The sequence below is a fragment of the Micropterus dolomieu genome, linkage group LG04 (genome assembly GCF_021292245.1).
Source record: "Micropterus dolomieu isolate WLL.071019.BEF.003 ecotype Adirondacks linkage group LG04, ASM2129224v1, whole genome shotgun sequence".
NCBI classification, from domain to species: Eukaryota; Metazoa; Chordata; class Actinopteri; order Centrarchiformes; family Centrarchidae; genus Micropterus; species Micropterus dolomieu.
In genome coordinates this window covers 6,208,373-6,231,613 of record NC_060153.1, presented here as the reverse complement: position 1 = coordinate 6,231,613, position 23,241 = coordinate 6,208,373, and the positions used below count along the sequence as shown (strand labels likewise).

The 23,241-nt window shown below is 39.8% G+C and overlaps 3 protein-coding genes across 3 annotated transcripts in view; 1 reads left to right on the top strand and 2 right to left on the bottom strand.

Annotated features, from left to right (window-relative positions):
- prom1b (prominin 1 b) overlaps positions 1 to 1,720 on the bottom strand; it is a 31,603-nt gene extending 29,883 nt beyond the window's left edge. Inside the window, exon 1 of the mRNA XM_046047492.1 lies at positions 1,082 to 1,720. Within this exon, the coding sequence (XP_045903448.1) occupies positions 1,082 to 1,352 (271 nt within the window). The 5' untranslated portion in view covers positions 1,353 to 1,720. The remainder of the gene's footprint in view (positions 1 to 1,081) is intronic.
- Positions 1,721 to 3,451: 1,731 nt separating this feature from the next.
- Positions 3,452 to 17,349, bottom strand: tapt1b (transmembrane anterior posterior transformation 1b). The gene is made up of 14 exons (XM_046047757.1): positions 17,141 to 17,349; positions 14,744 to 14,874; positions 14,526 to 14,644; positions 13,421 to 13,583; positions 13,186 to 13,321; positions 12,260 to 12,357; positions 12,103 to 12,172; positions 11,841 to 11,921; positions 11,608 to 11,717; positions 8,680 to 8,739; positions 7,910 to 7,978; positions 7,738 to 7,814; positions 7,418 to 7,590; positions 3,452 to 5,927 (listed from the first exon to the last, which is right to left on the bottom strand). The coding sequence occupies exons 1-14, from the start codon at positions 17,316 to 17,318 to the stop codon at positions 5,677 to 5,679; spliced, it is 1,716 nt and encodes a 571-aa protein (XP_045903713.1). The 5' UTR covers positions 17,319 to 17,349; the 3' UTR covers positions 3,452 to 5,676.
- clrn2 (clarin 2) lies at positions 16,720 to 21,037 on the top strand. Its single transcript, XM_046047758.1, has 5 exons — positions 16,720 to 16,991; positions 17,295 to 17,447; positions 18,867 to 19,205; positions 20,183 to 20,362; positions 20,599 to 21,037. Exons 3-5 carry the CDS (start codon positions 18,953 to 18,955, stop codon positions 20,865 to 20,867), a joined length of 702 nt encoding a protein of 233 aa, XP_045903714.1. The 5' UTR covers positions 16,720 to 16,991; positions 17,295 to 17,447; positions 18,867 to 18,952; the 3' UTR covers positions 20,868 to 21,037.
- Positions 21,038 to 23,241: the final 2,204 nt, after the last annotated feature.

The window sequence follows — 23,241 nt, the reverse complement described above, 5'->3', positions numbered from 1 at the left end:
TACGAGCTGTGGGCAGTTTATATTAAGTTTGATTTCCCTCTCAGATTGTCTCGTTTGAAGGATTATTTGAGACCTGAAGATGAATAAAGCAAAACCTAACTTATAAACAGTTTTGTGTGACAGTAATACACATTTCTGACTTTGATAATCTTGTCAAACTCTCAGTTTTATCTTCGGACCCATTGAGTGGGTGGACCATTTAGCTGTCACTTTATGTAAATAAAAACCGATGGTGTAGCCAAATACTGACAGGTGAGATGTTAGTGCCTTACAGACATCACAACTACTATCCAAACTGACATGAGCATTGGACACTGACAAGGATTTTTATCATGTACTATTATCATATTCCTCAACTAAATTCACTGTTGGTCACTCCTATTCATACTTATTTTTATGGCACCTCATACTTGCAGTGTGATGGACCTCCTAATACAGATCATAAAAATTTTCAAGTAGCACTGGTGTAGTTTCTGTGCAGTTTTTATAGTGATGTGGTCAAATTGTATCATAGATGCTTTCAGGAAGTGTCATGCATTTCACCATCAATTTGTATCACTTTTTCTATATTTATTTTCATTACTTTTATTTTATTTTACTATGTATAGCCTATTTAGCATATTATAATACAATATATAATGTAAAACAAAATGTATATGTAGCATAGGCCTATGTGGCACAGAAAAAAACATTTGGATGAATAAAGCTCAATCATATTTTATCTTACCACTATGTTAATTAAGTCCCAATCTAAATTCTTTTGGGACACACATATTGGTTAACATCCATTAGAAAACACCTGAAGTGACAATAAAGCTAAACTTCCTGATCAAGTCAGGTCTGAATCTGAAGGGTCACAGACTTTAGTGTAACACCTGTTACAGCGACATGCACACACACACACACACACACACACACACACACACACACACACACACAACTCACATTAGCATAACGGTGATTTAATAGAAATTTGAGCTTAGTTGCACCCAGAAGAAAAAAAAGCAAAGCCCTGATAATTTTTCCTGAGGAGTAAGAAACAGAGTGAAGATGCAGAAAGATGGATGTGGAGTAATCTCACCTTTGGGAAAGGGGTTCGGTTGAACAACGTAGAGATAAGCATGGACCATGTGGAAGAGGAGCCCGATGGGCCCTGGCTCGTAGTAAGCGTGGGTATCATAAACCGCCGCCGGTACAAACCCAAAATCCAACGGCTCCACAGGTGGGGGGCTCCGCTGTCTGCGGGAGTCCGCCTGGACTTCAGCAGGGGCCCGGTCCCTCTCATCCGCCTGCTGCTCGCCGCTTGTGGCCCCCCAGCAGAGCAGCAGGACGAGCCACCTTGTCCACAACATGGCTCAGTAAAGTCCAGCTTTGTACAAAAAGAAAAGAAGAACTACTAGAAAAAGTATAACTCCCGGCCCCGGTCGTACTACAGTCTAGCGGGGGATGGAGAGGGGAGACGGGCTGGTGACGTGAGAGGACACCTGTCCCTCTCGGTGGCTTATCCCCGCAGCTCAGGAACAACCTTCCGAAGGAGAACTTTTAAACTTAACATCCAGTGGTCGAGGTTCAAGCAGCCGTTAGCTCCTGGTTTCTCGGTACGGACTCATCACAGACATCTTCCCGGAGGTCTTCGACGACTCACAGAGGACCGGCGGCCGAGGATGCGCTTGTTATCTCGGAGTCCTCACTCTGACCCGCTGGCTGCCTAATCTCGCGTGCACGTAAAACCCAAGAGCGCTCGTGTCTGCTGAAAGCTCGCCCGGCCGCTTCTATGGCGCGCGGCACCGCGGGGGCCAATCAACTGTTAGCTGCAGGCAGTGGAGGAATGCAGCTAGTAGGCTAGATTTATCAAAGTACTGTACAAATTTGAGGTACTTGTTCTTCACTTGAGTACTTTCTTTTCATACTACTTTATACTTCTACTCCACAACAATTTAGAGGGAAATATTTTATGTTGTACTACTAGCTTTATGGCTACTAGTTAAACACTCTTCATATGTTTTGCATTTAAAACATGTGAGCTTATACAATATGATGGGATTGTTATAAAATAAACTACACAACACAATACAGCCTACAAATGGGTATGAAACAATTTGTAAATTAATTGATAAGTCCGTTGATATAAATGGCATTATTTTGATAGTAGTTCAAGTAATTTTCCATGCAAAAATGCATATTTCATGGTCCCATATTCTCAAATGTGAGGATTTGCTGCTTTTCATTTGAATTATTTCTAGAATTGAAATTGATTTAAAATAATTACATTAAATTTAAAATAAATGGTACCTGTACTTTACTTGACTATTTCCATTTGATGCTACTATATCTTTCTGCTCTACTATATTTATTAGACAGCTTGGGAGTTACATTTTGCTAATTTTACATATACAAATCAATTAGCTTATATGGTGCAATGCACTGTTATAGATTTAGACAGTTAAAATGTGCTCCACTAAACTACAACAGTAGAATGCTGCTTACACAAGAATGCATCAGTGATAATTCAATAATATAATGTATGACTAATTTTACTTCTACTTTATATAAATTTTGCTGATCATCAAGATTTTGAATGCAGGACTTTTTCTTGTAACACTACTTTTACATGATTGTAGGCAAGCATATAAACAGTCAACCTTATTTGTCACTTTACATCCAATGATGACACACCATCATTTGTGAAAATGTTTTTCCTTCAAAAATATATAAAAGTGTATTTATATAAGTGTATCTGACTCTGGGTGCTTAAATGAGTGAAAGCAATACAGATGTGAAGCTAATTCCCCTGAAAGCAGACTGGATACATGCCTAAAAAATTTATACAGCTAAGCCTTGAGTGTGTCTGTATTTTTACTACTACTCACCATAACAGCAGCAGAGGTCAGAAGGTGTCTGTTTACAAGAGAAACAAAAGACATGATCTCTGCGGGGCTCTGTTTGATTGCGAGGCAGGTCATTGGCTCTCTACTGAGGGCTGACCTTTAGCTCTGAGGTTAATCAGATAGGTGGTCAAGGCTAGTGACATTTTTGGCAAGCACAAAAAAGGGAAAATCCGAAGTTCAGTTACAGCCCGGGTGAGTTGTGCAAGTCTTAGAAAATACCGTTGAAGTCTCTGATATGTCGGCGCTCTCCTTCATCCTCTCACCTCCTCACATGGCACACAGTGCACTGCTCAAGTGTAAATGTGAAAACACAAATCATGTACCCAGATGAAGATAATTTATCAGTGTTTGGACCCTGAAAGAAATGCCCCCGTGTGTGATGATAGACAACCCCCCCGCCTCCAAAATGACCATTCAGGGGGAACAGTGGATTGCAGTGTTTGTCCTGCGAACAGAGCCTGCAGTGACTCTTTTCAGTGAAACACCCGCCACTGTTCCCGTGCTCACACACACACACACACAAGCTGAAGCTGTATTAGACAGTCACATCACACCAGAAAGGGTTACAAAACAAAAATCTTGTTTTATTCTCCTTCTACCATGTAGAAGTTTTACATAGATTTTGTACATGAAAAATAAAAACAATGACATTTCTGATTCATACATATAACATGTCTTTTGGTAGTGAGATCCATCCATGCACTAGAAATTACTCACACAATCTCACATCACATCTATCATGACACATCCACACTCTTCAGTCCTTCGTTGTAAGACCGCGGTTATTTATTTTACTGTATTGACTGTCCTCCTATAGTAAGGTTGGACTTAACCCCTGCTTGTGCCTCTCATGTATAACTTTTACATTTTAGTCACAGCTAAGTAAACCATCTTTTTTTTGAGCATTAAATAGCTGGCAATCATTGAAAACCCCAGAAACTAACTGAAATGGATGGAAAAGATATTAATGAAGTGTGTGGGATTCTTTGTTTACTACAGTTTTTGATCCTATGCACCACTTCAAGGTGTGCAACACCTATATAACATATTTACAAAGTTGCAATTGTAATTCCTTCCCAGGTGGATATTTATTTTGTGTAAAAACGTAAACATCAATATAGACAAATTAAAACTTTTAAGACAATCTTAAGAAAATAGTCGCTTGAGAAACCAGTTAAAATATTTATTATCCTGCAGCGAACAGAATATTTAGTCATTCAGATGATTCTGGAAATATCGGCAGAACAGCAATATGTGTTGTTAAAAGACGTTCTGGGTTTTTCAAAGATCACCGAATATTTATTTTTTGAAAGCTGGCACTTCAGACCAGAGTTATAATGTAAGCTCCACTTAATTTGTCAAACAGTGCCTCCAGCTTTCACAGCATCTTAAAAGACTGCTGCGTACACACAGACCTTGTTGCAATAATCAAAGCCAACAGCCAACCACATCAAAAAAAATGCCAGCAACCTTTAGGGATCAAATAATTTTTTTCCAATTGTAAAGCTCTCTAACAAACAAAAATAGCTTGATTCACTATTCTGACTTGATCACAGTGCTGATATGATGCTCCATCTTGTTATTTAGAGGTGATTCACCCTTATAGAAGTGTCTCCGCCTTCAGGTATCCTTGAACATTTTACCTTCATAAATGTAATTGTTTTTTATATCACTGTCAAAATAATGGTTAAGAATTAGAAAACATGTTGAGTTGATGCCAGTGTCTCTCTCTCTCACACACACACACACACACACACACACACACACACGCTTGAATGATGACGGTACACATGAAGCATATTGGGGGGGGGGGGGTCACTGAAAAAGGAAAAATCTTCCAAACATGTCTGGCTTAGCGTCCACTTCAAAATAAATACTCGTGCTTTTAGAAACAGGCACAATCTTATCTCAGTGCTTCAGAGGAACAATATCAACACAAACTGCACAATACTAAAACTTCCAAACTTTAATCTGTGTTTTTGGGTAAAGTCACTGCTGTGACGAAGCCATGAGGATGTTGACTGAAGGGCTGTACTTAGTGTCACTGCTGCCATGTCTAACTGCTATAGACATCTGGTCACATCACAGTAACTTCATTTAAACAAGCTCCCCCCCCCAAATGTGTTTTGGTGTGTGCGCCCGCAGAGCGACTTTTTAGATTTTTAACATGTAAATGTGTTTGAGTCTTATTCCTGCAGTTGAACACGGCCAATTTTAGAAAAAAGATTTGAGATTCTTTGTAAAAACTTCATTTCAAATATTAGAATTTTTCAGGCTTTTGAAATAAAAAAAAAAAAAAAAAAGGTACAAAAATTGACAAGTTTTGTTTTCTCTAAAAACAACTCTGCGCTTTACATATGATTGTGCTTTTGAACACATACCCGCACAGTCCAGCTGTCATGTTCCTATGATCACACAGCGACCCACGTTGAACGATTTCACATACGCAGATTTGTTTCTCCGTTGACGCTCTGCTCCAGCTGTGCATGCCAGTTTTCTACCATCGTCGTCATCAGCAAGCATGTCCGCAGATTGCCATTACAACCAAGACCCATCCTCAAGAGTCTACCTGGTTCACGAAGGGCATCTACTGGACCAGATGGAACCATCTGAAGTGACCTCTCATGCCTGTAGTAACAGCTTTATGCCTTGGCTGGTTTTGTCAGTAATAAATAAATAAATACTTCAGGGGTCAGGCGCACAAAAATATGGTCTGAGCATACTCCGTGACCCGTGTCTGATCCCTGAACCTTTGCCAGGTCACTGGCTGGTTGTTCTATATGGCATTTCAGTCTATTCGGTTGCCACAGATGGTGAAACGGTCTATTTCCAGCAAATCTTTCTTGGGTGTTCGGGGTTCAAGTCCATCCCCTTCCAGTCCCGTATTGGTGTTGATGATCTTATCATCATCCCCATCTGGTGTCGTCAGGAATGTGTCCGAGTCGCTCTTAGGGAGTGTAGGGGCGGAGCTCTCTGCCATGTTGGTGGGCTGAGGATTGTCTGATGCCAGTGATATTCCGCCTTTGGCGATTGTGGGTTCTGTTTGAGGAAGAGCGGTCAAGTGTTTTTATAAGCAGCAAAGGAACATACATACATAGAACAACCGACAGTTCACGCAAATGTACAATCATAGCTTAGCACCTGCAACTAGGCATGGTGTGCATGGGACTGTAGCAAGAGTGATACTTAGCCTTTAAATAGTTTTGTGGGTAGTAACTGAGCACTACTTCCAAGGCCAAGAGGCACATCATTAACTAATTAAATTAGTTTGTGGGGTTAAAGAAAGCCCCATTTACTGGCATGTTCGCTGTGTAGTATATATTTCAGAGGGTAAGGTTAGCAGCTCTCAAATCTGAGAGGTTTACACTCCAACAACACCAGCCAATGTTACCCAAGAAAGTGTTATATCCTCAACATAAAAGCCTTTTCTCTTGTAACGTTTATATTTAAAACATACTGTTTGAAATACTAACAAGTGTGTAGCCAAACACGTTTGTGTTGAATGAACAGTCTGATCTTTTTTTCTCTCATCGTACTTATAATACTAAAACTGACCAGCTCTAGACTAGGACTGCTCGATTATGGCAAAAATCATAATCACTATTATTTTGGTCAATGTTGAGAATCACCATTATTTAACACTACTGACTTATGAAACATCATGCATTTATTGATTTTTTAATGCTTCAGGGTTTTTTTTAAATGATTGTATGCATTACTCAAACATCGAAAAGGCTTCCCTAAATTTTACATGTTTTTATTTTAAGTATAATTTTGGAAATTACTTTTATTTCTCATATCTGTTTTGTTTCATCTCCCTATATGTTTTAACTGGTTGAAATAGTTTTAATTAAATTATTTCATAACTTGCATTTGATTCTTGGCTAATTTATGCAGTGTAAAATGCCACAGAGTTAAGCTAATAATGACAACTAGCAAGTTATAGCAGTTATAACTCCGGCCATCCTGGCTCAAGCCTGGCTGAGAGAGACTTTGGGCTTTTAGGGAAGGGCGAGAGTCACCGCAATAAAGTGCTCAAACTACACTGAATTAATTTACAAGAACAATTATGATGAACTGGTGAGGATGCTTACTTTTCCAGAGACAGGCAGTTTTAGCCTCAGTCTTTTAGCACAATTTCACGTATGTAGTAGCCATCAAGTGAATGTTTAAGACCACTTTCACAGGTTTCAGTCAGTTGGCTACATTAAAAAGTAATTCAGAGACAAAATTTTCAACCAACTCATGGAGCTAAACTTAGCTAGCCAACTACAGCGGACAAAATCTGACAGTAATAGCTGTCATTTCAATCGGCAAGTCTGAAGTCTACTTTTGTCTACTTCTGTCTGAAATCAAGGAACCATTGTTTCAGAAATTACAAAGAATCTGAGTGGTAAATCTGCCCTGTTATCACTGTTAATTGCATATGTACCATAATAATCTATCCAAAAGTACAATGAGAGAACATAAAGAATCTGACAGACATGACAATATATTTAGCAATTTAGGAACCGATAACTGATTGCTACCTTGCTGTGGTGCAGTGTGAACGTTTTTGGTACGGTGAGCTCTGGAGTTTGCGCGGCTGGACACAGCGGAGGGTGGAGGGTCGAAGAGCTTCTCCTCCATGTTGGCCTCTTTGACGAACATACAAGACGTCCCCAACAGAATGATACTGTTGAGCACCTTCAGAGTGATCATCCTGCTCACACACACACACACACACACACACACACAAATATACACAAAACAAGTGGATATGGGAAAATACATACAAAAAGTGAGAAACGCTTAACTAATAAAACTGCAAATGTGTGTTCAAAATCTGGAAAAGACAAACGGATTTTACCCCAGGTAAAACAGCAGCACACACATAAAGGAGAGCGAACCCTGGATCTTCACTGAGCTGGTCACTACTCTGATCAACTAAAAAAAAAAGAAACACAAACACATCATCAGATGCAAAGTGTATACACAGTCAACATTACAACAGGTACAATAGTAATGTATAAGTGACTGACCAGCAGAGCTAAAGGGAGGGGGATGAAGCCCATTCTTCTGGATACTGAGTCACTGTAGTCTGTGTAAGCCTGCAGACACATTTAAGACATTTCCTCAAAATGCATCAACAAGAATGAACACTGTTCTTCTTTACAAACCAATGTGTAAGTAACAATATTTAATCAAATCAAGGAAACATTAGAGGAAATTTCCTGCAACTATCAGTCTCTGTTTCGCAGTCATAAATAAATAAATGTTGCAATTAGCATTTACAGAATACATAATGGAAAAAGTACAGTTTAAAAGTAGGGGTGGGCAGTATAACCACATAAACAGTGAGACAACATAAAAATGTCCCACTGTTTATCCCGTGGTGATTAAACCTTCAGTATCTCTACTTGTATTTGGACATTTTGGGTAATGCAGCAGCGTTTTGGCTATAATGTGAAAAAACCTTGATTCCAGATATTTAATTCACTGGATTAGAGAAAGACACACATTTCCATCTGGGTATTTTATCTATAAATTATGTTGTCAGAGAGAGTACATTTGAAAAGCTCTAATTTTTCATCTAACATTTTATGTACAATACATCTGTATTCTCTTTCAGGAGCACATTGCAGCATCAGAGGAGAATTATGTAAGAACGACGATATACAGTATTTAAAACCTACATTTAATAAACATTATTATGACTAAATACAGTTTATAAGGCAAGTATGAATACATCACTTCTCTGTGTCGTTGTGTGCATAACAAGCGGCCACTTTTGCTGAACAGTTTCACTCACATTTTTCTGTCGACTGCTGACAAGGTCAAACGCAAGGCTGGCTCTGTATTCCCCGTACACCTGGAAAATGATACAGAGGAACACAACATTAATCAGCCAAAGTACAAACATCAGAGTATAGAAAGAGTATAAAAGACAAAAGGGAAAATGTGCAAACGTGGATTAAATGTGCACGAGCATGGATATGCAAGGGGTTGAACGCCAACTACATGTGAGTGACGTGTGATTAGGTTTGACAGTCTGGAGATAAAGGGGTTAATCCCTTCCTGTGGAGTTGGTTTTCTCCTTGAAGGGAAATCAAAGAGGGAGAGAAAACAAGTGGGAAGCAGGAACAAGAGAAAATGGCTCAGCTGACAAATAGTTTCCATCTGATACTACAGTGCATCTGGTGTGTGTGTGTGTGTGTGTGTGTGTGTGTGTGTGTGTGTGTGTGTGTGTGTGTGTGTGTGTGTGTGAGAGACAGTGAGAAATAGAGAAATAACCACCAGTTTGTAAAACACAAACAACACGTCTTGTACTGTAAGTCAGGTGGGTAGGAGAATAATCAAATCTGTTAATCTTAAATATTCATTCACCTTTGAAAAAGTAGATGAACAAAAAAATTTTATCTTAAGGTCCACTTACTAGCTTTGTCCTGAGCTTTTGACAGCATGTAAACATCTTTGTCAGTGGATAGATTTTGCTCGGTGTCAAGCAACATCTATTGCTGTGTCATTATTAGGTATTACTAAAAGCTATTAAGCCCCTGCCACCAATCCTAGTTCACAATACATGATTTTTTGCCCGATTTGCAGTCAGAGAGCTCGGCGACCGTCAGGCTGGGATCGGGTGTAAATCAGCGATCAATCGGCGGTCGCCAGTCGTTATTTGTGATCTACTCAACGATGCATTAAAACGGCTCCCCGACACATCACCGACAAATCGCTCACGCCAGCCAGATATCTAGCATGCCAAATATCTGGAGGAGTCGGCCGACTCGATATCCTAATCCAGCCAATGAGAGAAAGCAGCTGCAGAGCAGGCAGCTACTTTTTTACTGCAAAACTCAGACAATCCCTGATACTTGCGTGTGCTAATCCATTCTTTCATCCATAAGCTATTCTTTGTCTTTATAATTGCTATCTTTATAATAACAAACAAGAGCTGTTTCGTGTGTAGGTTCGCTTTATTTTCCATTTCACGTGTGTTTTCTTGACAAAACGTTGTTTGGAGACCAGCATCGGATGACACATACGCTGTCAGCTTCTGTAGTGTGTGACCCCCTGTCACCGATCAGTCACGTAGGGTCAACACCACGACTTCAAGACTCAAGAGCGGTCTTCTGATGTGCATGTGTTCACTCGTACACACTTCACTCGGTAAAAAACGTTGTAGCCTATTAACTTACGTTACACGTCTCGGTGGATATTTTATGCAAGGACCAGGTGAAGCAACAGTGAACACAGTGCAGATGTTGGTTTCAGTTGTTTGACAGGCTACGTCATTAATAAGCCGTCATGCGGCTCACCTGCTGACCTAACAACAAATTCCAGGTGGAAAAATACGGGAGTTTTGCAATCACCATGCTGGCTCACCGTTGTGATGTCGGTCAGATAGACGATGGCATCGTCTAACGGCCCAACCCTACTGCTAATAGCCAATTCAGCACACTTTTAATGGTGCCAATTTGCCAAAATGAAAAGAAATATATGCAAAACAGGGCTCAAGTTGATGGAAACATTGTATTTCCTGTTTACATCCCTCAAAGCATTATGGGAACAGCAGTTCCAAAACTCAGAGAACGATTGCCTCCAAAATTGTAAGTAAAACAAAGAGTAATTTTAAGAGTGACACTTCAGTCATCCATAAATATTAACTTTTTTTAATTCATAAAAACAGTCCTTAAACTGTAGTTTAGAGGCAGAGCGGGTTGCTCACTAATCAGAAGATCAATGGTTCAATCCCCGGCTCCTCCAGTCTGAATTTCAAAGTGTCCTTGGGCAAGATATTAAACCCCAAATTGCTCCAGATGGCTGTGTCATTTGTGTGCGAGTGTGTGCATGATTATACATCTTTCGACTGATGAGCAGTTGGTCTGCCATCAGTGTATGAATGTGTGTGTAAAGCTAGAGACGTTTTAAGAGGAAGCACACCACTTTAAGAATCCTCAATACAACTCTACTAGGAAAGCCTGTAACGCCAAAGATGGCGATTATCCTGCCCCGCACTCTAGAAAGACAATCGTCTGCTTTTAACAGCCGAGGCGGGAAACATATTAAGCCAATTGTGTGGTTCCACTGACGTGAGGGTATAACTGGTGGGGAAAACGCTTTTGTTATTTTGGGGCAAAGTCATCAAACTTTTTCAGCAATTTTTTTAGCAGATTTCACTGGTGATTCTACACATTAAGTTTTAATGGCCGGTGACCAGCAGTAATGGCTCTTTTCCCATTCATTCAAATATGGGCCTTGTCTTGTTAAGACCGGAAAAAAACGCCCCGAGGCGTTACCAAGATGGCTGCTGAGTGGTGGGACTTGCCTATAAGGACTTTTGTAAAGTGCTTTGAGTAGTCAGAAGACTAGAAAGGCGCTATACAAGTGTAGTCCATTTACCATATATACTATAACTAACGAGCATTTCTGATTATCCCACCTTATTCTGAAAATAACAAGATATGACACGCTTGGCTAATACAGGTAATGACTCTGCTAAAATAAAAAAAGGAACAAAAAAGCCCATTAACTGAGCAACCTCCTTTCACTGATGAGAACTGTAACAAAGCTAGTCAGGGGACCTTTTTTTAAACTCAAATTTAAAACTACTCTTTGTGGTAGACTGTGTTTAAAACAACTCACAACATTGCTCCCTTAGCTGTCACAACTTAAGACACTCACTGCGCCATGACCTAATGGATAAACTGTGAAAGTACTGTGGGCAAAGAGGACTCACATCAGCACTAATGTCATTGAATTTGGTGATGAAGGCGTGCTTGACTACATCCACAGCAACCTCCGAGGCTATCACCATGACTACATCAGGAAACAGCACCCACAAGTGGTCTAAAAACAAACATCAAAAAGTGGTCAGTACCAATAATTAGTTTACAACAGCTATAAAAGTCAGTGACAGTTCACTGAGGAGCCACAGTAAGAAGATCTGTGCAGCAGCACTGCGTTAGTTACCAGGGTTCCAGGAGAACTGCTCCATGTTTCTCAGACAGACGATGAGCAGGAGGATGTAGTTGGTGAACCTCTCTTTTATGTCTGTGGGAAACAAACAAATCAATCCTGGATTAACCTACTTTGTACTCACTGCGGCTGAGCTTGATTCCATAAATTTACCTTGTACTAAATCACCAAGTTCAACGGCAGAGTTACAAAATGTCCACAGACCGCTGATTTTGCGGCAGATATTTGTCTGTTTTAGGTATCAATCGCCACTTACCGCTGTTGGACATCTGGAAAAGGTTGTTCTTTTCAAACTTCTTGAACACACTTCCTTTGATCTCCACAAACTACAAAAACAAGCAAAATACCATGGCTGAGCTCATGCTGTGTGCACTTTTAATTGAGTTAAATGTGTCTGTGTGCATTATACTCACGTTGTTTGACATCATGATGGTCAGCAGGGACTTGTTGTGGGAGTTGAAGGCTACATTGAGCGTGGTGGCCTGAACCATGATGAGGATGGCATGGAGAACTAGATACAAACATGCTGAGGAAAAAATACACTGAGGACTACAGTAAATAATATCATGTCAATTTGGATGTACACCCACTAATATGCATGCTATACCAGTCTGAAGTAATTATTGATTAATCTGAAGATTAATTATCGTTGTGTGTATAAAATGTCCAAAAACAGTGGGAAAATCCCTCTCACAATTCAGTCGAGCCAATGTTGACACCCTCAAACTGCTTATTTTGTCCAACCAACCAAAGATTTACTTCACAATAACAAAAGACAAGAAAATCAGTAAAACTCACATTTGAGAAGCTGGGCCGTCTGGTATTTTTGCTTAATAAATTACTCCTAACCACCACTCTTGGGTTAGAGGCATTTGTCCTTGTTTTTTATCTACACCAAGGAAATATTCTGCCACTTTTAAGAGACATACGTTGAAAATGTAACAAATTTCATCATCCCAGACTGTTGTTGTGTACACTGTTACATCATGTATCTGTATGTGTGCAGGGAAATACATGGAAATACACTTGTAGATATCATTTCTATATCTTTATATTTCTCAGTACGTTTTTTTCTGCTATTCTCTTTCCTTTTGTTCTCTAATCTGCTCTGTTTTATATCTATTTAAAATCTGAAATGAAGCTTAACACGCCAATTAACTTAAAGTTAAGTTAAAAAAACTTGATAAATAGATCATCAAAACTGTTGCTGATTGAATTACGGACTAATTATTTTAGCTTTAAAGTTGTTTTTTTCTGACCTCAGACCTGCGCAGAGGCTGCCAACAAGATACACAGACTAGCAACAACAATCACAGCTCCTTATCAGTGGGGAGGATACAGACGTAGAGCACAGCCATGAGGAAGTGAGGAATCACGCCTATGTGTGCCCTCTTCTTCTCTTTGGGTTCTGTGGCTGTCCAGTATAGAGCGTCCAAGATGTCCTGGCCAAATGATGAGAACAGGCGGTCCGCCACCTGACAACACAACAGGGGAAGGACGGGAGGAAGGAAATGAGTGGGTGGCAGTAGAGTACAATCACAGTAGTTGACATTAGAAGTGTTATCTGGGTGTACCTCTAACATGTTGTATATGATGTACAGCTTGATGACAGACTGCCCCCTGATCAGGTGGTACATCATGGAGTAATCCACGTAGCTCATCATAGAGTAACACAGCACCATAATGAAGCCTTTCAGCACGTCACATACCTGGGCTGGCTGGAGCAGGCGAGAGCCACTAAAACACACAAACACAAATCACACGCAGAACAAATGTTCACAAAAGAAAGCGACAAGAAGAGAAAGAAGAACAGAGCAATGCAGGTTATTATATCCTGTTTAGTTGGGTCGAAGTGTCCTTAGGCAAGATACTGAACCCCGAATTGCCTCTGGCGGCTGTTCCGCCAGTGAATGAATGTGTGTGGATAGTGAATGCAGATGAAGTGTAAAAGCGCTTTGAGTGGTCGAAAAGACTAGAAAGGCGCTATACAAATACGGAGCATTTACATTTAGTTTGAACACAGACCTCTACTGCCCTCTAGAGGTTAAGAAAATTGATTGTTTCTGTTTACAAATGTGGACATTACCATGTGAAGGTACTTGCCAAATCTGTATGCACTGGTTAGTTTATACCTGTATTATACCTTATAATCCAGTGTTAGCGAAATGGAGAAAAGGAGCTAATCCTCACATTTGAGAAGGTGAAAACCAGAGAATATTAGACATTTTTCCTTGATAAATTACTTGAACGATCTTGACTCGACTCAATTGCTTTTAGAGCTCAAACATTCAGTCGATTAATTGACCAACAGAAAATGTATCTGCAACTTTATGGTTAATCTCTCAATAGTAAAAAAATGCCACACTTTTAATGGTTCCAGTTTCTCACATGTGAGGATGTGTTGCTTTTCCTTGTCGTACATTACAGTAATGAAATATCATTGTACTGTTGGTCAGACAAATGAAAATAATCGTTAGTTGTAGCCCTGGTCTACCTTTATCACTTATACTGGCACAGGGGGAGGAAATATTAAGAGCAACATCTGTAGATGACACAAACTTACAATAATGCATTCAGTACAACAGCTCTGTAATAAGTAATGCCTTTTATCTAATCAGAGGGGTGTTTGTTTCAAATTTATTTAATTTTGCATTCCTAATACCTAAGCATTTACTGTACCTGAGACCACAGCAAGGCAATGTGATGAGCCGTAAAAGGGCCAGAATCACCCTGAGGGGCAGCAGGGTGAACACATAGAGAAAGGCATCCAGACAGAGGAAGAAGCCGAACGTCATCAACTAAAGAGAGAGAATGAGAGAAAGACACAGAGAGGGAGAATATTTTTTTATTTGTGACTTTTAAAACATTTTTCACAGTATTTTTGTTTGTGTGTTTACCTTCTCGAGCTCCTTGGGGATGCGGAGACAAGTGTAGACCCTCTCTCTGCGTTCTGTGTATTTGGCCTCATTGTGTTCCAGGAAGTAGCCTCTGGTGAGCTCAGTAGTTATAAATCTGACCAGAGACAGGTCTAGAGCCAAAAACAAAGAGAGACAAAGCAATGAACACGCATAGACCTTAAAGCCTTTTGCCTCAACCAACCATCCTTTCTCATTTCCCATGAACAGATAAGCCCTGCTTTGCACACGCATGTACACACCTACACACACACCCCCACACAGTATGCAATATTCATTCATTTATTTTGTGGAGAGAAACGTCCATTGGCTGTGTGGCTTAGTTGTTTAGAGCTTGATTGTAACTACTATTTAATGATCGGGTTTCATTGGCCAGTTGCCCTGTCACATGCAAGTCTGAGCGCATGTGTTCACTACATGAACAAACCCTATGGAAAATAACTCGTGACATGTGTGCATACTTCTGCAGCTTGAGTGAAGAGAGAGAGAGAGACGAAAAGAAAAGTGAAGCGAGTCGGAGGAGTGAAAAAAAAGGACAGAAAAGTAACAATATGATAGAGGAAATGTACATGAAACAGGGGCACATCAACTTGTGTTTTTACATATCAAATAGTCAATGCAATATTCATAATGAATATTGCATTTTGTCAATATTGTGCAACCCTACATCCTACAGTCCAAACTTTGACGACTTCATTCACAGGTTAGGAGGAGGTTCCTTCAAGAAATCCCTTCATTGTGGCCAAACATATTTGTACAAACTGAACATTGCACACATGTGTATGTGGCAATGGAGCAGCGGATAAGACACATGCCCTGGGGTGGGTTCGATTCCCACTTTGACACATCCACCTTGCCATCCACTTACCACTAGTTGCTCCAGAGGCATGCAACCTCTGACGTATATAGCAATCGTAAGTCGCTCTGAATAAAAGCATCAGCTAAATGAGTAAATGTAATGGTAAACATCTCATTCCAAAAAACGCCAACCTGGCTGCAGGGATTTGCTCCCATTTAGTCACAAGAATATTAGTGTGGTTAAGAACTGAGGTTGCGTGATCAGACCTGGTTCACAGTCGGGGTTGAAGTTCATCGCAAAGGTGTTGAGGGTTGAGATCATATCAAACTGGGAAAAACATTTGCTATGTGCAGGGGAGCATGTTTAGTTTGAAACAGCAAAAGGGCCTTCCTCAAACTGTTGCCACAATGTTGGAAGCACACTATTGTCTTTCATTTTTATTATATCCTGCAGCAATAATATTCTAATAATAAAGGGGCATTGCACCAATGTTATATATAAAAGTAGACGTTTTAGTAACACGGTACTACCCAGCCTGTGAAAACAATTTTATTATGTTTTTTGAGGCTCAGGAGGAGCATTCTTGTCTCAGTGGGCTAACATGCATTAGAAAATAGGGCTGCGGAGTTTGAAAGATGTGGGTGTTCACCAGGTAAGATAGGTCAAATGAAAGGCTTCGTCTAGTTGCATTATGGAAAGTGTAAAATCCAGTATTTTCTGAAGCTTGACCCACAGCAGAGAAAATAAAAAGTCAACATATGTCACTACCTGTTGCATCAACAGGCACAGTTGGAAAAGCACAGGTGTAAATACTAAAATTAATCATGGCTGAATTCCATTTAGCTCCTTCGGCTTCCTGGTATTGTGCATACTGTCACACTGTTTTGGCACTACTAAGAAACGGGAATAGAACAGAGCCATCTTTAATGTTGTGGGTAACTTTAATGTTGTGTGACTTTAACAAGTCAAAATGTCTGCTGTGATTGTGGCCTACTTTTTCCGGTCTTTCTACAAAGAAGTCTAGAAAGAAGCCTAGTCCAAACCATGACAATCAGCCACAGACTGAGTATAAAAGCAGTATGTGGACATGGGTGTCCTACACAGTACACTCAGCAGCACTTCTGAATGCGCATGTGCAAAGAAACCAGCACGTCTTACTTTGACAGAAAAACAAACTGGCCTAGACTGCATGATTACACGCAGCAATGATGTCTTGCTGACAGTCGGGACTCCTAATACAAGTTATAATTCGGATGCATATGATATAAATTAGCCACATGAAGTTGCTTAAATTCAGCTCAGTGTTTAACAAACATTTGCTGTGGTGATATAGAGCTAACGTTAACGTTAGTTACATTCTGAGATCAAGTGGAAACTCGGAGCGGCGCACAAAGCTGGGGATTGAAATTGCAACTGCGTGCTCAAGCAACGGTATTATCACAGATAACCACACATTCAGTGTAGTAACGCAGTGGTTTGCTATGAAGTTAAAATCAAAAACATCACTTCAGCAGCTAGCTAACTTAGCGCTGTCAAACTGGAGACTGTGGCTGTAACGTAATGAAGAGGCTAACGCTCACCTGACAGGTTGCGTTTCTTGGCCTTACTGCCGCCATTTTTATCGTTGATCCTCAACGCCTCGGGGACGCCGTCTTTCTCCTTGTTATTCTCTGTTTTGGCAGCCTTTCGGCCCCTTTCACTGTCCTCTTTCTCCTTCTCTTTCTCCTCTCCCAGACCTGTCGACAGCGTGTCCGCCATCTTCGCCAAACGGTCTCATCTGCTGCCTGGGAGACTGACAACTGCGTCACACGCTCTGATGTCATCACGCCCTGTAGTTCCATTGAATCACCAGCAGGTGTCGCCAAACGCCCAGAGAGCACACATAGTGTTAAGTTGATTGATTAAATTATTCAATGACTGATTGATTGCTTTGTTTTCTCCCTCAAAGAACTTCTTCAGACATCACAGCTTGAATAAAAGGAATTATAAATATATATGTATATATATCAAAAAAAATTTAAAATTAAACAATATGTATTTAACCAAAATAGACCTACATCAAATACCAAAATACAACAATAATAAACTTCTAAAAATAAGTAGGCCTAAATAAATAAAACAAAACAAAATACATTGAGATACAGAGATTTTCATGTTTTGTTTTTACTGATTACTGCTTGTGATGTAGCCTAATCATTCCAACAAACATTTGTTTTATGCATGTGGAATGTGTCTGTAATATATATATATATATATATATATATATATATATATATATATATAATTATATTTTATTTTTTTTCTCTTCTCTTGAGAGCCTGTCTTGTGGGTGGGCATTGTGTGAAAGTCTATTTTTATGAGCTAATTTTGTTAAAATTATGCTTACATGGTGTGCATTTTTAGATAAATGTGTTACATAAAATAACCACTAACAAACAGGCAAACCTGTAGACGGGTGAATTTCCAGCATCAGGAGTGCTTGTTTATTTTCTAAGGATTTTATGAAAATCATAATAAATGTACCATGTGGTCTGCCTGCATGTACAGTTCATATGTTACACAGTGTGCAGATGATGGACGGAAGGGGTTTTAACAGGGACTCACAAATAAGACCCCTCCCCCCCATTTGCGTCTGGGCCCCTAAAAGACATAGCTTTAATGTCATTGTCTCCAACAATAAAGTTGCAGTTGCATATGCAATAAAGTACTGAGCCATTCAGAGATTTAAAAATAATAAAATAGTAGGCCTACATTATGGCATAGCAATATAAAAGTACAAAAGTATACATTATAACATAACAATATAAAATGCCTAAATGTAGCCTACTTAACTTTAAACCGCCGATATGCAACAGCCAGACCTTAATGAATAAGTGGAGCGTGCAAGAAACAAGATCAGAGATGCAGGACAATAAATCCTTCATATCTAAACTCACTGGTCTTGCTCCAACCTGACCTTTAGTGTCCGTGAATGACAATGAACCACATATGTCATTCTGACATCATTAACTCTGCTTTCGTGATTTTATAGCTATAGCTAAGGTCACCAATCATTTTGGTAATCACATTTCCAGTTCAAAAGGCCAAGTTGCAAAGGTTAATTTATCCCTGGCCTGAATAAAGAAAGAGAGAGAGAGAGAGAGAGAGAGCAGGGATAGAGTTTCTCCCCGGTGAGAGATCTCTTTGACCGCTAGGCTATAGATTCGGTTTCTCCTCCTCTGTGACACGCACATGCAACAGTTCACCAAGAGAAATAACCTAACTATTTCCCCGATGATGATTATTTTTTCTTTTTCTAAACTATAGATTAAACTCATGGTGATCGCCGAGTGTGCTTCGCGGTCGCAGCCCGGCGTCGTGTTACCTTCCTCGGGGCACCATGGGCTCGTAAGATGCCTTCGCTGTGGAAACGGATAACGTTCTCGGTGGCCTCGGTGCTCTGTGTCGGCTCGGTGGCTCTCCTGGTGGTGGCCCTGTCCACGGAGCGGTGGGTCACCGGACGGATCCTGTGTAAAACCGGGGCGGATATAGTGAACGCGTCTCATCCGGAGCTGGACCAGTTCATCGGGGACATATACTACGGCTTGTTCCAGGGAGGAAAGGCCAAGAAGTGCGGGCTCGGCAGGAGGCACTCCAGAATATACAGTAAGATTACATCCTGTAAACTGTCTGTTCAATCTTGTTAAGACTAGCCTACCAAAATCAATAAACATACATTACATCAGCCTGTTTATCAGTGAAAATTCTAAGATCTAACATCCATATGAGAACATAGTAGGCTATCAGTAGGCCTAATCAACAAAGCAAACATAGGCCTACTCCATTAATGTATCAGCGCGCATCATCAAAATGATCTTTGAAGAGCAATACAAGTTCTGGAGATCATAAACTTTCCAAAAAATACCAAATAGCTTAGCCTAATTCATGTTGAATCTTGAGAAAATGTGTACAAAATGATGCAGGAGACATCTAGAAAATCTAGCCTTACTATTTACACCAGTGGTGGGAAGTAACTGTAAGTGTATTTACGCAAGTACTGTAGGCCTACTTAAGTACACCTTTGAGGTAGGCTACTTACTCGAGTATTTCCATTTTAGACTTGCACTGCATGACATTTCAGAAGGAAATATTGCACAGCCTTAGTTGCTTGTTATTGATTATTAATACAAAATTTAATAAAAAACAACATTTTGATGTATTATTCTATAAACTACCCAGCAAGTATATAAGTAATTCCACTTTTACATATATCCACTAACATATTAATGAATCAATATTATTGTCAATCAATATTATTCAGAAATGGGACATTCTGCATACTGAGTACTTAAACTTTTTGGTACTTTTTTTGATGCCGACACATTTGGAAATTTACTCACAATACAAACATGTAAAATAACTTCCTCAAATTAAAACTTTAGCTCCAAACAATAATCTGTTATCCACATATCATGAGCACACACTCTTTCTTTCACACACACATACACACACAAACAGCTTTTGGACGCTGCTATTCTTCAGTCTCTCTCTCTCTTTTCATCTTGACTGATACAAACCAGCTCACCAGGCTGATAACGTGTGTTTTTTAATCTGTGTATCTTTGTTTCTTTCTGATGGCCCAGTTTTCCCAAAGCTTGTGCGGACGTTGAACGGCGGCCTTCACATGATGGTGATCCTCTTTCTGCTGGTGGCAGTGGGCTTCGCGTTGGTCAGTCTGTCTTTCTGTATTTACAACGCACGCAAGGTTCCTTACCAGAGCATCAAAGGGCACAAAGGAATCTACCTGTGGAACTTCATTGCTGGTATGTGAGGCAACTTTATCTTTACTCTTTAACTCAAAATCTCCCTCTTATGTGGCTTTTATGTATTGGTTGCTTCACATTTCCACCCTCATTTCTTCCACGTGTGCTTCTGCCCACTTTGTATTTCCGCCCCTCTTTTTACATGACTGTTTCCTTATTACCCTTCCTCATGCTTCTGAGCATTACGTTACTTCTCTATTTTCCCTCACTGACATTTGTTCTCCCTCTGTTTCCAGCTCTTTTTGGTTCCCTAGGTGTGTTGTGTTTCCTGGCAGCCTTGAGGCACCACAGACTGACCGAGCGGGTGGCTAATTATCAGGAGAAACTTTTTGTGCTGGTTGTCCTGGATGACAGCCTAGACTGGTCTTTCTGGCTGGGTGTTGGCAGCGTTGCCACTCACTTTGCCGTCTGTGGGGTGGTTGCCCTGAGTCGGATCAAACTGCCCAAACCGGAGATCAAGAAACCTGAAGAACCCACTATCTCTTCTCTAGACCTGCTCTACTGAAGGACCAACCAGGGAGAGTGAAACCAACACTGTGCCAGTGTCCCTTTCCTTTACGTGACTTTTAAGCTCATTACAGCCTCAATTTAGTCTAACGTTTATGTAAATCCTCATATGAAAAATCTTTTCCCAGTGTTAATAAATGTTTGTCTGTGGCAATTATTTAAAGGGTTCAAGTGTTGCCTGGAAAGTAGTTTTCTTGACAAAAAGCTGCTTTGACTGATGGCTGGATTAACCTGCTAGAGACTCATGGGACCAAAATGAGCCTCCGGCCTCTATTAACCCCCAGTTCCACTGGTGCAGTGGATAAGACACATACCTTTGGTGTATGAGACCTGGGTTCAAGTCCACTGTGACGGACCAGTGTGTCCTTCAGTAAGACACTTAACCCCTAGTTGTTCTAGAGGCGTGCGACCTCTGACATAGCAATTGTAAGTCACTTTGGATAAAAGCGGCAGCTAAATGAATGACTATTTATTTTTTATGTTTAATGTGCACTGTTTCTATAGACTAACTGGAGTAGGCCCAAAAACACATTAATTTTGTAATAGATATTATATAATTGAGATTATATGAGAATAAAAAAATGAAGTTCTTTAAACTAGATTTGGCAAAGGGATCATCTGATCTTGAGAAAGTACCTTGAGATTAGCTAAGTAAGTGGTGCATTTTTCCAAACAAAAGTTCAGTGAAATCAGCAAAAACTACAGTACACCTCAAGCTTTAGTGGGCATGTAGAATCCGGTGCCCTGGCGCCGGGGCACTTAGGCTACTTGGTAATCTAGCCTGGCTGTGCAGCTGTATCATTTAAAAGTATCAAATAAGCTTTTATTCAGGTACAAACTCTTGGATTTATAATAAGACTGCAAATATTTTTCCACCCTCAGAATAAATAAAGGCCCATTGATCATTTTAGTGAAATATATTTTTTATATAGCCCAAAATCACAATTTGCCCTCTACCCATAGACCCTTGATTCAGATGAGGAACAACTTTAACAAAAGGAACTAGAAGGAACAAATCTCAGAAAGAGGAGGGATCTTTCTTTCAGGACAGACAGACATGCAGATGTTGTTTAAACAGAGTAGACAAAGGTTGCAGTGATAAACTTACAAAATAGAGAAACAGAACAACAATATCAAGTAGAGTAAAGTACAAAAATGTTTTCAGTGATGATGACTGGGCATCAAAGAAGACGAGAAGAAACCTTCGTGTGCCAGCAAGCACTGATAGGACTATAAACCTCCCTCTTGGTTCTGCTGTTCAAACAGTCAACACACACCGGACAGATCAGACTCCGGAGTGTCTGCTCAAAGAAACTGCAGGTAACGTAAAATCACCAAATCCAAATAAAACTCAAGTCACTCACTTGTAGCTTCAGACGCTGGTAACTGTGACAACAGGATCACAGAAAAAGGCTGTGACACAAACAGCAGGTCTTTTAATCAACCTTTGTTTAGTAGCTTAAGCTGTAATCGGGACACATGAGTCCAGCATCCCAAACTTTTCTCTGCATTCTGCACATCCTGTATTATATTCTGTCTATAGCTGCAATATGAATTTTGTGTATAAATTGTGACAGATGTGTTTTTAATTACTTTGCAGATCCCTGATGGAAAGTTTGCAACTATGCATGAATGATGATTTATTATGATCTTCCATAAACAGAGACTAAATAATTATCCTTTGATTTATATTCACTTTGTCATAAAAAGCAGATACAAAGGTCAAAATAAGACCTATTTTGTACATGTTGAAAAAAGTAATTTTGGCCATCATTAAAGGACTTTTTTGACCTGTGTTAGATTAGTTATAATCACGTGTTAAGATGGCTGCATGACTTCAAAAGAACTTTTTGTTTTGTTTAAGATGCTTCCTTTCAGACAGGGAAACTGACTTACAACAAACAAATATTTACAGAAGACAATTAAACAATTAGTCAGGGTATGTGTTTCTTCTTTTCATGTATAAAATGTGTAGGTTATTGATTGTTATTTTGGGAATGTCTGCTCACTGATATTGTTAACTGCAGTGATGGAAGAACTAGGAAGTAAAAGTAGCAACCCCACAATGTAGCAATACTCTGTTACCAGTAAAAACCCTGCATTCAAAATCTTGAGTAAAAGTATGAAAGTGTAAGTATCAAAATATAAAAGTAGCAAAAGTAAATTGCAGAAAGGTCCATTTCAGAATAACGTGCATAATATTATTGTATTATAATTATTGATGCATTAATGTGTACATCACTTTAATTTGCTAAGAGGATCAATAAATTATTTTCTTAACCTTCTTAAACTACAATAACACACCATCATTTATGCCATAACCTTCACACCGAGGTATCTCTCCCTTTTGGTGTAGAAGGCCAACAAGTCAC

Excerpts from the sequence above, each read along its gene's own strand:
- tapt1b (XM_046047757.1), bottom strand. The coding sequence starts at position 17,318 with ATGGCGGACACGCTGTCGACAGGTCTGGGAGAGGAGAAAGAGAAGGAG. Across the intron at positions 14,875-17,140 it reads CAAGAAACGCAACCTGTCAG|ACCTGTCTCTGGTCAGATTT; the intron begins GTGAGCGTTAGC and ends TTTTGGCTCTAG. Across the intron at positions 8,740-11,607 it reads TCAATGACATTAGTGCTGAT|GTGTACGGGGAATACAGAGC; the intron begins GTGAGTCCTCTT and ends ATCATTTTCCAG.
- clrn2 (XM_046047758.1), top strand. The coding sequence starts at position 18,953 with ATGCCTTCGCTGTGGAAACGGATAACGTTCTCGGTGGCCTCGGTGCTC. Across the intron at positions 19,206-20,182 it reads GAGGCACTCCAGAATATACA|TTTTCCCAAAGCTTGTGCGG; the intron begins GTAAGATTACAT and ends CTGATGGCCCAG. Across the intron at positions 20,363-20,598 it reads CCTGTGGAACTTCATTGCTG|CTCTTTTTGGTTCCCTAGGT; the intron begins GTATGTGAGGCA and ends CTCTGTTTCCAG.